Raw genomic sequence first — 16,921 nt, 5'->3', positions numbered from 1 at the left:
AAGACAGAAAGTCATGCAGGTTTTTTTCTGACTTGATGGCCGAGTAAATAATGACTGATTTTTTTAGTGACCTCTTCCTTTACCGCTTGTGTTTTTTCAACCTATGAGCACATTCTAATGTGGGACGGACAGTGTTCTTTCTGTTTTCAATTCTGTGTTGTTTGTCCACCCACTCAATGTAATTATCTCTTGAGATATTTGTGTTTGCCGGACACAATGTGATCATTCATACAAATGATCAGGGTTGAGTCTCGGTGTAATGTCAGTGTGGCTCTTCTGCTTTAAGCATTTGATGGAAAAGTGTGGGGGTGAAAGGAATAGAATGACAAAAAAAGAAAAATCCAATTATTCGTGCATAATAACAATCGTGCGGTATTCGCGGGCGATTGCCAGCACATACTAACCCAGCCCTTGCTGTCTCTCCTACTGTCTAAGCGCCAATTATGGGACAGGCAGCGGACATCCGCTTGAGCCAGGCCTCTTTCCGCTAGACCCATTAGGAGTTGCGCTGAGCGTGATAGTGCTGTTTAGTCGAACACTGCACCATAAGAGCTGTATGCTGCTCCAGTGCACCAGCTCGCAGTACACATACACACATGCATGCTTGCGCTGATCAAGTTACTGAAGTAGATGGCACGCTGTTCCCTTGCAACATCATTAAAGCAAGGCTGGGGATTTTCCTACAGCTCTGCGTGTCTAGCACAATGCGGTCGTATCACTGTCCTCTTCTGGAATGCAGCAGTGTTACCTGAGAAAAGCCTGCGTGCGGCGAGTATAGGCAGGGTGGAGAGAGGGAGGGATGCATAAACGATTCGGAACAGTGATAGAGTGAAGGAAAGAAGGATAAAAGACCCAAAAAGGACATGAAGGAGAGAGAGAGAGAGAGAGAGAGAGAGAGAGTACATGAGAGGCAGGACTCTGTGAAGTACCTCTTGTTATTAATAATTGATTCTTTGAAAAGACTGTGCGGTTTAATTGGTGGTTAGGGGTGATTCTGGCACACACACACCTCTGGGAGTCTCTCTGCAGCTGGTTTCCAGTAACGCAGACTCAACGTGAGGGTGAGGGATCAGCGCTCCACTCGAGAGAGAGAGAGAGAGAGAGAGAGAGAGAGAGAGAGAGAGAGAGAGAGAGAGAGAGAGAGAATGCATTTGAAATTGAAACCTACCTGGAACGACTCGAGCTGTGTCTGCAGTCTACGAGGAATTCAGTCCAAAGCTCTAGAAAGTACACACCTTTCCATATCAGACAGCTTTCATAGTGTTATTACCTGAACCAGAGAGGCCACAACCCACATGATTTGTTTTGATGACCTATTCATGGAATAATTTAGCCAAAAATGGAAACGCAACACAGTCATTATTTACTCACTTTCATGTATTTCCAAACCTGTATGAATTAGATCTTTACAACAGTGGTTCCTAGCGACAACGCTGCAAAAAAAAAGGTCTTATTCTTTATAAAAGGAAGTATTTCCAGTTAAAATACTTGAGAGGCAACACTGCATAAGATATTAATACTTGTTTTCCAGTAACATATCTTTGAAGAATGTATCTTTACTGTATTTTGTCGTACTACACTGGCAGGATTTTCATAAACAAGGTCAAAACAAGTGGAAAAATAAATCTGCCAATTCAGTGAGACATGTAGAATTCGAGCCCTATGAAAACAAGTCTTACTATCCTTTGCAGTCTTGTTTCTCAAGCAGATGTATTGTTTATATTGTTAAATAAGAATTTATATTGTTTTAGAGTGATATTCTTACTGGAAAACAAATGAAGTTACTTATGTTTATATTCCAAGTCTTCAGTGAAATGTTTATGAGGTAACAATCCATTGGAAGAGATGATTATCAATGAATAAGGACATACATTTAAGTTTCCTCCACACATAACACTATGACTTCAGAAGACTTGGAATGTAGATTGCAAGCCATATGGGCTATGGTGTTGTTGTTGTTGTTTTGTCTTTTTTGTGAGATTGTGGGGCTTAACAGATGTGGTAACTATGGACTAGTCACAGCATGATGATTCTTCAAACATTCTCCATTTTATGACAACAGCATCCAGTTTTGGAACGACGTGAGGTGGGCGAGTTTTCATTTTTAGATGATCTGTTCCTTTAAGACTGGAACTATTTACGTGATAATTATTCTCATTAAAATTTTGACTGTTACAAAAAGCTGCAGTCCCACAAAATGTGAAATCTGTTCTGTACGGCGTGCCGTCCGTGATCTGACCTTCTCCTCATATTGGATTAATTCCTAAGTTAATGTTCTACATAAACCAGTTTCACAATGGAAACAGTGAGGCATTTACAACAGACACCCACCGTATATTCAAAAAGAAACACACTCTTGACAAAGTCCAGAGCCAATTTGACCAGATAACATCTGTGGAGACCAGAGGAAGCTTTTCCTTTTGTTCAAAAACCAGAACTGCCGCCTGTGAGAACTCTCGGCTTTGAAGATTCTCTGTCCTATTACGCTAAAACCTGCTCTGGAGACTAGATATGCCTCAGGTAACAGGTTCTTTTCTATAATCAACAGAGCACCGCATCTTCCATTAGGACCTTTAATAAAATTCTCTGGGAAAAAAAATAGTGCGACGATCCTTTGGCAAAGCTGGGATAAAACTGAATAGCTTGAAAAGCTAAAAGGCAGCAGAAAAAATGATTGACAGTGTGTGCGACGAGATGACAGAATATCAAGTCGTTATGACAGAGAATCAAGTCAAATAATGTGTCGGTGCGGTTTGAAAAGTTTGAGCACTGACTGAAAGCTGTGTGAAATCTGAAGTGTGGCTCAGTACAGACCTAATTGCTGTGATTTGTGTGCATGGTGTGTGAACAGCACTTTTGGTGGCTATAAAAGGACGTAATCAATACAGAAGATACCGACATGGCAGTACTGTGTGTTTGTATGTCTGTGTGTGTGCTTATCTTTTCATCTCTTCTCTAACTCTCATGTGCCTTTGTGCTGTTAACCATGATAATCTGTAAATCTGGATTTGCCCACCCTGCTGAATTATGCAAACCCAGCTCAGCTCAGGCGTGATGAGTTTAACTGGGCTGGCAGTGGGAGATAGACAGCTTGTGGCCTTTCTTTTAGGAAAGAGAAGAGTTTGTGTTTTTATCTATCTATCTATCTATCTATCTATCTATCTATCTATCTATCTATCTATCTATCTATCTATCTATCTATCTATCTATCTATCTATCTATCTATCCATCTATCTATCCATCTATCTATCCATCTATCTATCTATCCATCCATCTATCCATCCATCTATCCGTCCATCCATCCATCCACCCATCCATCTATCCATCTATCTATCCATATATCTAGGCTATCCATATATCATCCATCCATCCATCCATCCATCCATCCATCTATCTATCTATCTATCTATCTATCTATCTATCTATCTATCTATCTATCTATCTATCTATCTATCTATCTATCTATCTATCTATCTATCTATCTATCTATCTATCTATCTATCTATCTATCTATCTATCTATCTATCTATCTATCTATCTATCTATCTATCTATCTATCTATCTATCTATCTATCTATCTATCTATCTATCTATCTATCTATCTATCCATCTATCTAGGCTATCCATATATCATCTAACTATCTATCTATCTATCTATCTATCTATCTATCTATCTATCTATCTATCTATCTATCTATCTATCTATCTATCTATCTATCTATCTATCTATCTATCTATCTATCTATCTATCTATCTATCTATCTATCTATCAATCACAAGTACCATTATTTAGTGCCATTGAATATATCAGAGAACCAATGTATATTGTAATCATATTTTGTAATGTTACTGTATTCCTGGACAACAGTGTTTCAAATTAAATGGTTCATCTATTGAATAGTTCAAATTCTTTCATCATTTATTCAATCAATCTTTTGTATTGAATCTTCAATTAGTTGATCCTAGTCTTAATGAATCTATGCAGTAAAGAGCTTGGACGGATGTCAAGATTGACAATAACCTATAACCTAACCTTCTTCACACAAAGCTGTCTTCCTCACAAAAATAAATAAATAAAAATCTCCATCAGACCTGTTAATTCTGTGTTGTGGCTTTTTCAGTATTTTTCTGTGAATTCCTCTAGCAGACCATCTTCAGTGCTTGATGGTTTGAGAGTGTTGTGTATCAGGGAGAAGAGGCCAGAAAGTGAGCTGGCCCATTAGGCTCACTGTGTGTGTGTGTGTGTGTGTGTGTGTGTGTGTGTGTGTGTGTGTGTGTGTGTGTGTGTGTGTGTGTGTGTGTGTGTGTGTGTGATATGAGATGCGGCTCTTAGACAGTGATAGGCTCATTAGTAAGGCTAGGATGTACTGCATTTGTGTGTGTGCGTGTGTGTGTGTGTGTGTGTGCGTGCACGTTTGCAGTCTAATTATCATCGGACAGTTAGAGTGACTGTGACCCAAGACTCTCTCCGACCTTTCATTCTGACCTGCCTGCCGACGTCCGCGAGTTCAATCCGAAACCCCATAAACACACGGTCATTCATTGAGACACACAAAAACCCACACAAAGGAGAAAGACATCCCTTCATGAATGTCAATATGCACTCTAATTGGCTCGTACAGGCATCCCTGTTTTCTTTAAACAAATGTTGGCCATTAAGGCGTGAGTGAGATGATTAGTGTGAAGTTGTTGTGCGGTGCACCGAAACACACGTCCTCTTATGGAATGTGTCCGCACAGCCATTTGCACGCCGTCTCTGACATGCCCCGTGTCCTCTCTCCTCTCACACCTATTTGTCAAACCGGCCACCATTTCTTGCAGAAATAATGACACCCCAATCAGAGACTGCGACTACAGTGGTGTGTGTCTAACCTTATTTTTTTGAAGTGCAAGATTTATTTATTTTTTTGACAGAAAAGGAAGCTGATGGAAGTCAGACGGACTGTAGTGGAATATAGATGCGTGCCTCGGAAAGTTTAAAAGACATTTTAAAGTTTAACATCCTCCCCCAAAAGGCCCTTCTGCTTTCTGGATACCGCAGTGCGAGATGAAAGCGCTTGTGCTTCTACAAAAGACTTTTTTTTTTGTGCCTAGCACCACTTTAGCCAGCTAAATGCATCTCATCCCGACGACCAGCATTGGGAAATACAATCTCAGTGCAGAGGGGAAAGTCTGGGCCAGCATTTCAAACAAAGGCACGCTAGCACAAAAGGACGAGAAGGGTAAAACCCTGGGACACTGGGCAGTTTAGGCCCTCAGGGGCCCATTGTTTTGGAAAGAGCATTATGAAGAGATACACATGCGCAGAAAAAGCGGTTCACACGCATGCTCTAGTTGAGGGTGAGACCTGGCTGCAGCCGAGCGGCGCACACAAAGGAGCTTAATCATTCATAAAACTGGAGAGGCTAATAAAATATGCAGCGCATGAATGCGGCGAACAGCAAAGTGCTGCCTAAACTTTTGAAAAGACACATCGAATCAACGACACATAACTATTGTGTGCGCGTATACCGCTGGGGTCACATTGTTTGTAACATCTCTAGGGCGGATCTTGTCACGACTGCACCATCTCCTTTCTGTCTTCTGCATCTCTTTATGGACCTGTCTTGTTCATTCTCTGCCTATTTGCTTCTTGGCTAATAGGGACTGTGAGTGAGGAGACAGGAAATGACAATGGAGTGAGCCACAGGAAGTAGCAATCACAAATAAGATTTCTATAACGTCTCCATTGTTTTTCTAGCAATGAGATTAAATAGACATAAAATGGAGACTTCCTTCACAGATGTTTTGTCCGGTGAAAAAGACTGTAATCTTACTGCTTTCTGGAAGATCTCAGAAATGTCTCAAACTGGATTCGAGCATTATGAATTCTGCAATCACATGTCAGAGATTTCATTATATAAACTCAAAAGAATTTCATTAGAAAGTGTTAAGAAATGATTAAGATGTCTTATACCATTCAAGAGTTTGGTGTCAGAAAGAATTTTTTTTTTTTTTAATTAATACTTTTATTCAGAAAGAATGCATTCCATTGATCAAAAGACAATAAAGACATTTAAAATGTTACAAAAGAATTCTGTTTCAAATAAATGCTGTTTTTTGAACATTCTATTTATCAGAGAATCCTGGAAAAAATGATCAGTTTCCACAAAACTATTAAGCAGCACAGCTGTTTGCAACATTGATAATATGATTTTTTTTTGCGCACGAAATCAGCTTATTAGGATAATTTCTCAAGGATCATTTGACACTGAAGACTGGAGTAATGCTGCTGAAAATTCAGCTTTGCCATCATAAATTACTCCCAAAAAAAAAACAGTTCATTTCAATAGTAATAATATTTCAGAATATTACCTTTTTTTTCTGTGCATCTTTATTTCTCAGAATATTCGGAGAAACATCTTAGACAATTTTTGGCTTCCCTTTATTGTGATGGTCCCTTTAACACATTCTGTTGACTACTTTGATTAAGTAATGTTGCAACTCTCATTAGAGTGTAAGTAGAGTATTAGTATACTGGTAGGGTTAGGATTAGGGTTAAAATAAGTTGATTTGTACTTGCAAAGTTACAGAGTTAGTAGAATGTCTGTTGGGGGAACATCAAAATAAAGTGTTAGCAGATATTAAGCAGACAGTCTACTAATACTCTAATGAGAGTTAGTTGACGTGTGGTTGCAAAGTTACTTATAGTCAACAGAATGTCTAAAGTGGACCAACAAAATAAAGTGTTACCACATTTTTGTCTGGAATGGTATGGAAATAATATAAGGCTCGAACTTCAGTTGCCCACAGTGCTAATCCTCTCTGTCCTTCTTTCCCTCATTATGTTTCACACTGCAGTTTGAGGGAGCGTTAGAAGCTGCAATCAAGAGTGCTGTTGTGCTGCTGTGACAGATAGCTCCGCTAATAAGTCCAGGCTTGGTTTCTTCACCACCTAGCACCTCTAGCAGCCACGCACTCAAGTGAACTGAACCATCAAAAGCAGAGGCTCCTGCCTTCAAGCTTAGCATGGCTAACAAGCACAGCTGTTCACTGAACCCACCACAGACCAGCTGAGGATATATTAGTCATGTACAAACAAATAGAGTTATCATCACTGTTTTCACAATGGACTTCACCTCAGGTGGACACTGTAATTTTTGAATTTAACAGGGTTGTGCACCATTCAGAATTGATTTGAGAATCCAGTTCGGGTTTGAATTGAATAAAAAACGTATTGAAATTCAAACAAAGCCTTTCTCTGAAAGCTTAAAGGTTTTATAAGCCTATAACAGACGTATGAATCTGTTTGAAATGCCATATAGAAATGTGTACTTTATACACTGTGAAAGTTACTATTTTTCTAATAAAAACAAATAAAAATCCTTGAAACAACATAAATTTACTTGAGAGCAGCACTGCCCAAGATATTAAAATAATTTTCAAATAATGTATTTTTTATTTAAAAAAATTCTCACTGAATATTGGCGGATTGTTTTGCACTTAAAGTATTTAACTATTTAAAGGGATAGTTCACCCAAAAATATTAATTCTGTCATCATTTACTCACCCTCAAGTTGTTCCATACCTGTTTGAATTTCTGTCTTCTGCTGAACACACACAAAAAAAAGATATTTTGAAGAATGTCGGTAACCAAACAGTTGATGGGCCCCATAGTATGTAAAAATAAAATAACGATGGAAGTCAATGTGGCCCATCAACTGTTTGGTTACCCATATTCTTTAAAATATCTTCTTTTGTGTTCAGCAGAAGAAAGAAATTCACAAAAGTTTGGAAACACTTGAGGGTGAGTTTTCATTTTTGGCTGAACTATCCCTTTAGACATTTAATATGCAAAAGTTTATGTAAATTTAAATCGTTTTTAAATTCAGTTTTCAAGATTTTTTGAATTTTATTACTAAAGTCAAAGAATATTAAAACAAAAATAGAATTTTTGCATTGTATACTGTGTTTCTTTATATTTAATATATTTATGCACTTCATATCCCAAAATGCAATAAAACGTTTAATTTCTATAAATTTAAAATTGAGTAAATTCTACTTGTGGTAATTCCCATTTAACTTCCTGTGGGTTATGGCCAATTCAATTCAAATTTACATTCATCATTGAAAGGACACCGATTCTTAAATTCAGAAATGTGCACAACCCTGGTATACATTAAAGCTGTGATTCACCTTGTCATTCAATAGAAAACATATGACCTCAGCGACCACATTTAGCATGATGGAAAGTCTGGAGAAAGAGCACGCCACACGTTCGAGTGTCATTACTAGCTCTGTATTTAGCCTTGAGCCCGGGGATATGTTTGGACAAGTCTTTGAGTGTCTGCCGCACAAATTATCCTGATAAAAGCACATGGGGCGAGCAAATTAATTCAACCGAAACCCAACAAAAGCACTGTTTACATAAGCTAATCCCAGGCAGCGTGCTAGCCGCCATGCCAACCCAGAGCAGCCTCCGCAGGCGTGGGGAAATCTGTATTGAATCATCACCCGTACCCTGGGCACTTTTGAGACCCCAAAGTGTCTTTATCCAACTGGGGAAGTGAAGGAAGGAACGAGTCCTTTCAGATGGCATCTTTACGGTCTTCAGTGGTTTGAAATCGGGGCCAAAACAAATGGCATTTCCCAGAGCGGTCTTTAATGTACCTTTTTGGGGCCTGATTTCAAGCCAGACCGTGGAGAATTGGATACAGTTATGGTGGGTTAGAATCGTTGTAGCTGAATCCTATTATAGGAGGCTCTTTTAACACTCAAAATGTGTGTGCATAGTCCTTGCATGTACTTTTCATGACACGGAAAAGGTTGGAGTGGGAGATGAGTGCGTGGGGGTGGGGTCCGTGGAATGAGGAGCACCTTCTCAAGGATTTATGACACCTTACTTCGCCTGCTCTGTCCTTGGTTGCTTTCAGGAGGAAACGCTTTCCAATGAGTCTCTAGATGAAAACGCACGGGAGGGGTGGAAGAGGGGATGACAGGAGTGGTTGAAAGGCACTACATCCCTCCTCTGTTTCTTGAAATCGAGTGGCTATCATTTGTGACTGAAGCCAAGCTGCACATGCTGTTCCTCTCTGCTATCTATGTGAATTCATAGCAAAAGCAGCGTTCCTAACCGCTAATTACAACTTGAAGCTCATTAACCACCGGTTTTATACACACACACACACACATGCATGCGCGACCGCTGACGATGCCGTCATACATCTAGATGATTTATCCATTATCCATTTAACCAAAATCCCAATTCAAGCACATCCCTGCTTCCAATGAAAACATTATCACTTTACAAATCCACACTGATCTATAGTTACAGCTAAACACTCAACCTCTAAAAATCTTGTTCCTTGTTTTTCTCAGAGATGCAAAGACACAAAGTCCAGCAGCGACAGTGCCAATGAGAAACTGGTTTGGACGCCGGCTGTAAAACGTCAATGAGTCCCTGTGTTGCTGCAGCCTTCCGCGGCTATGGCTTGTTCCTCCTCGGCCATTTATCCCTGAACACAGGCTTTGTCGAGCACTTATGCCAGTGGCCTAAAAGCAAGCTGTGTGTAAAAAAGAAATGGCAGGGCCCTTAAAAGGGGAGAATACATCAGGCTCGGGTTGTTACAAAGTGGTCCTCTATTAAAAATGCAGCAGGGCCATTACCTCAGGACCGGTGCCTTTCTCCTCTGGCTCTCTCAAGCCAATAGAAACCAACTAGCTATAGCTCAGGTCGCCCCATTACAGCCTGGACCACACATGAGTTCTGGTCATGGATGAATCCTGGAAGTGCTTAAAGGTGACACTGACCAGATGCACAAGAAAAAATACTTTTTTTTATATAAAAGTATTGCACTAATGTAGTTTATAAGTATATTTCTATCCCACACACTAAAAAAAATAAACCTTTTTGCTGCTTGTTCAATTTATTTAAATTGATACTCCACCCAAAAATGTAATTGTCATTCAAAACCTGCATTGCTTTTTTATTTTGTGGAACCCAAAAGAAGATATTTTGACAAATCTTTTGTACATACAATGAAAGTTAATGGGAACCAATGTTGTTTTGGACCTCACTGGTTTTAAATGAATGGACTAAAACATTTGAAGCCATTTCGAAATATCTTCTTTTGTGAGGATGAGTAAATGACAGAATTTTCATTTTTGAGTGAACTATGCCTTTAAATAAAATTAGCTGAAACTTAATTTGGTTACTTTCAATTCACTTGAATTTGTGAAATGTGTACATTATTCTCAATTTATTTATGTTGGAACTACAGTATACGGTAAATAATTTCTGATGACATTAACTGAAACTGGACAGTGTATTTTAAGTTCCCAGCATGCTTTGCATTAAACTTATTCTTGTGAAGAGCTTTGAGATGCGACTTTTAAAGGCGCCATAGAAAATAAAGTTTATTATGAAACTGGATCAGAAGAGTAAATGTTGAAATCAAGTGATTTTAGAAAAGTATTTGTCATGTTGGGAGTTTTTGTGGTTACTGTTGTGGAGCTTAATTTGTGAAGGCTGTGGTGTGTGTTTTGTCACTTAATGAGAAATAGCTCATTATTATACTTTATTTTCCTCCCATGCGTTAAATTTAGTCAAATAAGCTATACTTAGCATGTGAACATGCCCTGTGATAATTGTTTTTATTTTCTGAAGCATTTAAGATTAATTGGATCAATCAGTGATTTTTCCCAGGTGAAATTCACATAAGTAAAATCTAATTGAATGTGATCTGCTTGAATTAAGATGAATTTGAATCATCAGTACGATTCGTTTTTAGTTTAAGTTTAAAAGAGCAATGAAAGAGCAACCTTTGAGCAATAAGCTTTCTTTTCTAATAGTTTGGTGCATTAATATAATGAAAACGAAATATGGTCTTTTGTTTGTATATTTACATGTCTCATCGGATCAGATTTTACAGCCAGAACTATTAGTTTTGTCAATGCTATTGTACAAATACTTTAACTCAGCAGCGTGAGTGACAATGAAAGTTTCTTTTTGCACATTCTTATATTGTTTTTGTGTGACTGGATGCACATCAGAGTTATTACTCTCTGATGCAAGATGTGAAAATCTAGAACACATTTCACTTTCAGAACGGGCCAGAAAATATTGAAGTACTGCTACAAACAGCTCTTCTGTGCGCTTTGTATTCTTTTCCTTTCATGTTCATGACTAATGCAGAGCGTTTCACCCCTGAAACGAGGACAGTCTTGGGCATAACATTTTATCCACCTATATGGGTATGTTTGCCAAGTATGTTCCTTCCTCTTTTCAGAGTGAACCCCACCCCTCTGAACAGATGGCTGGAGAGAATGCCTAGGACACAGCAGGAGAGGGAGAGAGAGGAAAAGGGAGGGAAGATGAGAGAAAGACAGGGAGGAAACGAGAAGGACATTGATGAACTAAAAATATGAATGTTTGCTGCATGCGTGCTTTCCAAAAGACATTCACGATCATCTGGATGGATGGATGGATGGATGGATGGATGGATGGATGGATGGATGGATGGATGGATAGATAGATAGATAGATAGATAGATTTATTTGTTTTAAAGAGGAATGTTTTGAAGTGAATAGGAATCCACTGTTGTTCGGTATTTTGTTTGCCAAAAGATTAAAAGAATTGTTCAAATTTCATTTGATTACATTTTAAAAGATTAATTAAATTGTTAAATTTGGATGCATTAATTTGATAACCACGATCGATTTTTTTATAATAAATTTGTATTAGATAAAAAAAAAATGCAAGTATTAAAAGTTTGGTGTTAAAATTAGGTTAAAAGTTTCTGGAAAAATAAGGCACATTATTATATATATATATATATATATATATATTCAAGTTTTATGAATTCAATTAATTTAGACATCCTTTATATTACAATTTAATTAAACCATTAAAATAGAAAAATGAAAACAGAATTTGGAGGGGGAAATAAAACCGTATTGGGGAAAAATAAAATGGATTTCATAGGGCCCTATCTGTGGTTTAGACGTGCATTCAAATGCTAACAGAAAAATTACACATGGACAAGCATAATTTAGCACTCTCGCAAATCTGAAATCCCCAACTCGATGGTTACAGGCAAACACTTACAGCAAACAGTCTTTCCCGACGGAAGTGTTTACATGTATAATTCACACACGCATACAAAGCCTGTGCTCTTGTAAGTTAATGTTTCCGTGCATGTCATTATGGCTCGCTTCCAACAAGAAAAGCTCATATACCCAAAAATACTTTAGAGTACAAACAACCCAAATATTTTATTATTAATTTTTTTTACAATTTGTGTGGAATTTTTAGAAACTGTATAATAGTCTAACATCACATAATGCTATTACAAGTAATGTTATTCTTGTACTCTCGGAGGGAGAACACAGGACAGGGCAAGTGATTAGGAGTCAGGATTTGTCTTCCAACAATATCTGATGGAACAAATAACCGCATTTGAAAAAAATTAAATAAATAACAACCAGGCAATTATTCAAAATGTTAAGCATATTTTAGGTCTAAATTACTCAATTTGTTGCAGTGAGTCATTTGCGTGTGAAACGGCTGAGTGTGCTTATGGATTTTAATCTATCCTTTCACCTGTTTAATGACAGTATTGGTAATGAATACCGAAAATCAAATTGTCGTTGATACCTGAAAATTGCTTGTCCATTAACGAGTTTAATTATTCAGATGAAGGTTGTTTGGAGGAGGGGAGATGAGAGCATTTTCCCCGTTGTGGTAAAAAATTGGTGCCGCTAGAGGAAAATGAAGCATCAGGCTGGTAATTATCCACAAGCGGAGTAAATATCACAACGTAATAATCCTAAATGACATTGAGAGCAGCAGAAATATAATGAGCCACATATATGCAACGTTCCCATAATGCAGCTGGAACATTGCTGGCAAGCCACATGTCACCTCACTGCAGGGCAGTTAGTGTGCACTCCCACTGAGAGGAGAGGTTTAAACGGCCGACTGGATGTTATTTCTGCTGTACATAAAGCTGACCCCACAGAGTGTAACCGAACACCACACACACACACACACACACACACACACACACACACACACACACACACACACACACACTTGCTCGCATATGCAATCTCATGACTCTGGATTTGAGTGCTCGTTCTGGCTCTCTTCCTCTTACCCTTCTTTTGAAACATCAATGCACACACATGCACACACACACACACCATAAAGCTCTGACTTCTAGCTGCTGATTGAATGGAAGACGGGGCCCCACTGGCCTCTGTTGACACAATACCAGGGGGGAATTACCTCCCTTAAATTCTATTTTATATCCCACTGGTGTATGGCTTCTGTCAAGGATACCTCAGCCCACACACTACTCACGTTTATACACCCACCCATGTTCTGCTAAAACCTGAGAGGGGAAAGAGTGGTGTGATATCGGTACTAGACATCCACATTAGGGGAATACAGTTACATTGTGAGATTTGTGAATCCATTGATTTGGGTTGCATGCTATTATTGAATTTGAATTGAGGGACGAATAATTTCCATTCAATGGAATTAAATGTAGAATTAAAATGACAAAAATTCATATGACTAATTAAAATAAAAAAAGCTTTAAATGTTGGCTTGACAAAGCCAATTTTAAAAAGCATTGATGTTTAAAAGTTTACAGGCTTTACAGATAGATAGATTCCCTGTTACTTTGTGTAACAACATCTTGCCCCAAGGCGTGATCTTGTTTGCACCAAATTTCTTGTTCAGTGATATCTATGACCCACATTATAAAACAATGGGTGAATTTTGAGCCACATTTAATTTGCTTTTGAACCTACTTTAATGAAAGTAAGTAATTTACATGTAATTGATACCAGGGTCTTTATATAATTTAGCTGAATTACTGATTCTCGACATTAACAGCTTACTGTAGCATCCTAATTTCCCCTGCTTAACATTTGCCTCTCATTGCGCACAGAGCATTATTGGGGCAGAGAGGGAGAGAGAGCGAGGTTAGATTGTGTGTCAGTTGCCCCTCTTCCCCCTCATGATTGATTTCCCCCGGAGGAATGCCTCCACTCAGAGAGCACGCTAGAATCAAGATTAATAACAGGCCATTTACATCCCCAATCACGCACGCACACGCAATCGCACTCACACTGACCCGTGCTCACATGAGGTCTCCATCCTTCACAGGCGAGACTGAATATCTGAAATCTGAAACTCTCTCCCAGTGCCAAAAAACCTCCTCCATCTCCTTTAATATTCTACAGATCAATAATTATTCCCAGACCGGCCCATTTGACCATTACCCATGATGCTCCAGTGTTTGCCATAGTGCTCTACTTTGGTAAGGATCACCAACATATTTTGCGCAATTCTAAACCTTTTGAATATGCATGCGTTCTCTTTGACAGGCCCTACTTAGCGAGGTGAGTTATTGTTGTAAGGACTTCTGTTTGCGACAAGAGAGAAGGACAAAGACGTGATGCTCTGGACGAGCCCCCACATCCCTTGGAGACACTCTTGAGAAACTCATTAGACAGCGGATGTGGGTAAGATCCAATTTGACGTGACCTTGAAGGCAGCTACAAGGAGTGGGGAGTGTGTGTGTGCGTGTGTATTGATGGGTAATACGGTGCCTGTTGCCAGTGTCATGTATAGACTAGTGATGAAGGGCATCAATCAAGTCGTTTTCTGTAAGCTCCTCTGAGATTTTGATGGTTGAGATTGGCTCCCAAGCTCTAAATACATTTTTGGAGTGTAACACAGTGGTAAAAGGAGGGAAAGAGAGAGGTCATAAACACTTGCTGATGGAGAGCGACTTGGCCACTGCCGTTTATCATATGTCTTTTGGGAACGCTTGCATATTTGGCCAACGTTGAGCAAGCAACTCCTCCAAAAGACTTTCCATAAATTTTCTTCCCTCACATTCGTCTTTTGCACTTCATAATTTACTCACCCCTAGTTGATCAGGAAAATGCATCCTCACGCCCTTTGTTCTAACAGCCATTTTTTTAACTCTGATCCAATCATAGCTCTCTCTCCACTTTCATTCACTCAAACATGTAACGCAAGTGCCAGCCTCTTATGGGGCGCGGCGCATAAAAACATTCATGAATCACAGAGGGAGGCCAAGATCACCAGTGCCCCCGATAGCATCTCGGCACTATCGATCAGCCTGTGGTAATCAATTCTCCACGTCCGGGTGGTGTAGGGGCTTAGAGAGATGGATGCAATTATTCAAGTCCCTCCACCACAGGCTACGCAGCTGAGAGGACAGAATCTCTGGATCGTGAGTTTGTGTGCAAGAGTGTGTGCATGCATTCTTGATAAATGGGCACTCTTGCACCTCCAGAGAGCGGCCCATGTCAAGTATCGGTCATGTGGTTTGTGTGTCAGAAATCTGTCAGAATGATGCGTACGCAAGGAAGTGTGTGAGACATTAAATCAGAACATCACAAAACTAGATAACCAAGGTGCCTTACCTTAGTCTGAAGGTAGTGAGGGTAATAGTAAGTGTACTGGGGGTACATTGGTTGCTGTTCCAAACGTTTGCCCATGTAGCTGGAATCCTTCTGGCTGTGGCTGGAGACAGAGACTCGCGTGTGGGATCCAACACTCAAAAAGCCTCCGCTTGTGGTTCCGCAGCTAGAGGCTAGATCCGTGTGAGGAACGGAGTCAGAGGAAGGATGAAGAGAGAGAATGAGATGATACAGACACGAGCGAGCGTGTGTGTGCGCCGTGCTTCTCCTCTTCACGCGTCTTCGGGAGCAGGGGAGGAGGAGGTGATGGAAGGACAGCGGAGGTACGAGGATGGGATAGCAGAGGAGGTGTGCGCGTAGAAAGAGAGCAGCGGCACAGGAGAGAGGAGAAAAGGAAGGAAGGAGGTGAGGGAAGAGGAGGGGGCACTGTGGCGATCACTTCTCTGGAAAACCGGCTTCTAGTTTCCTGCTCATGCCTTGACTGCCCTCTTTCTATCTATCTTGCTCCTTCTTTTTCACTCACTCTCTCTCTCTCTCTTTCTCTCTGACAGTCGGTGCAGCGTCGGTTCCCAGAGGAGCTTGTCAGATATCCCAGTCGCACACTTTGTTCCCGTCTGGCGGATGCACAAAGCGGCAATGTAGACAGTCGTTGGATTCGGATCTCTGTGCGCACAGCTGACGGGACTCAAACCCTCCGCAGGAAAGGACCAGACGTGAGCCGTGAGGTTACGAGGCACACAGGAATCAGCACAAACTCCAGACAGGCTGCAGTATCCGAAAACTCCAAGTGCAGCACCACTGTTTTTCCTCTGTGATGTTCTTTTCTTTATTACACGCCTCCCTCGTCTGCCTGCTTTGTTGCGCGCGAGAGTGTGTGTGCGAGAGTGAGTGTGAGTGTGTGTGGCTGTGTGAGAGTGTGTGAGTGTGTGTGCGCGCTGCCGGCTGCTCCACACTGTGGGGAAGATTGAAGGGATCAGCTCGGGCACTGCCGTGTTCCTCCTCCTCCACAGCCTGGTGGGTTGGGCTAAGGGCTGGCTGCAACCACTCCCAGCCAGGGGAGTGTCTAAACCAGCCTATCTCTGTTTGTCCTCATGGGAGAACTGCCGCCCACTGAACGGCTTCAGTAGTGTAGAAGGGGAAGACTTACCCTTACACCCACACTCTGGGGGAGGAGACTGAGGACGACACAGCAAGGAGCCGAGGCCCCCTTCTGGTCAACCACAGACTGTACCTCATCTGATCTCCCTTTCCCCCCAAGCTTTTTTTCTCTCTCTCTTTTTATCCTCAGAGTGTATTTTTAACTTCACTTTCTCAATAAATAAAACATAAATGACTGTAAGATGTTTCTTTGCTCTTGTCTGAAACATGCTGGTAGCTTTGCATTGGCTGAGACACTGACATACTGACACACTGACATTAATACTAGTAAATAAGTGCAGTGCAGAAATGGCAAAGAATTGCGTTCTTCCATAATCCT

General features: G+C 40.2%; 1 protein-coding gene across 2 annotated transcripts in view; it reads right to left on the bottom strand.

The window, feature by feature from the left end:
- Nucleotides 1-16,684, bottom strand: part of rbms3 (RNA binding motif, single stranded interacting protein) — a 140,468-nt gene extending 123,784 nt beyond the window's left edge. Inside the window, exon 1 of one of the 2 annotated variants that reach the window (XM_082149355.1) lies at nucleotides 15,448-16,684. In XM_082149355.1, the coding sequence (XP_082005481.1) occupies nucleotides 15,448-15,522 (75 nt within the window). In that variant the 5' untranslated portion in view covers nucleotides 15,523-16,684. The remainder of the gene's footprint in view (nucleotides 1-15,447) is intronic. The other variant, XM_082149354.1, reaches the window with a different exon arrangement.
- Nucleotides 16,685-16,921: the final 237 nt, after the last annotated feature.

Source organism: Leuciscus leuciscus (genome assembly GCF_965113295.1).
Source record: "Leuciscus leuciscus genome assembly, chromosome: 20".
NCBI lineage: Eukaryota > Metazoa > Chordata > Actinopteri > Cypriniformes > Leuciscidae > Leuciscus > Leuciscus leuciscus.
Note: the sequence above shows the minus strand (reverse complement) of the source record. Positions and strands in the feature narration are given on the sequence as shown.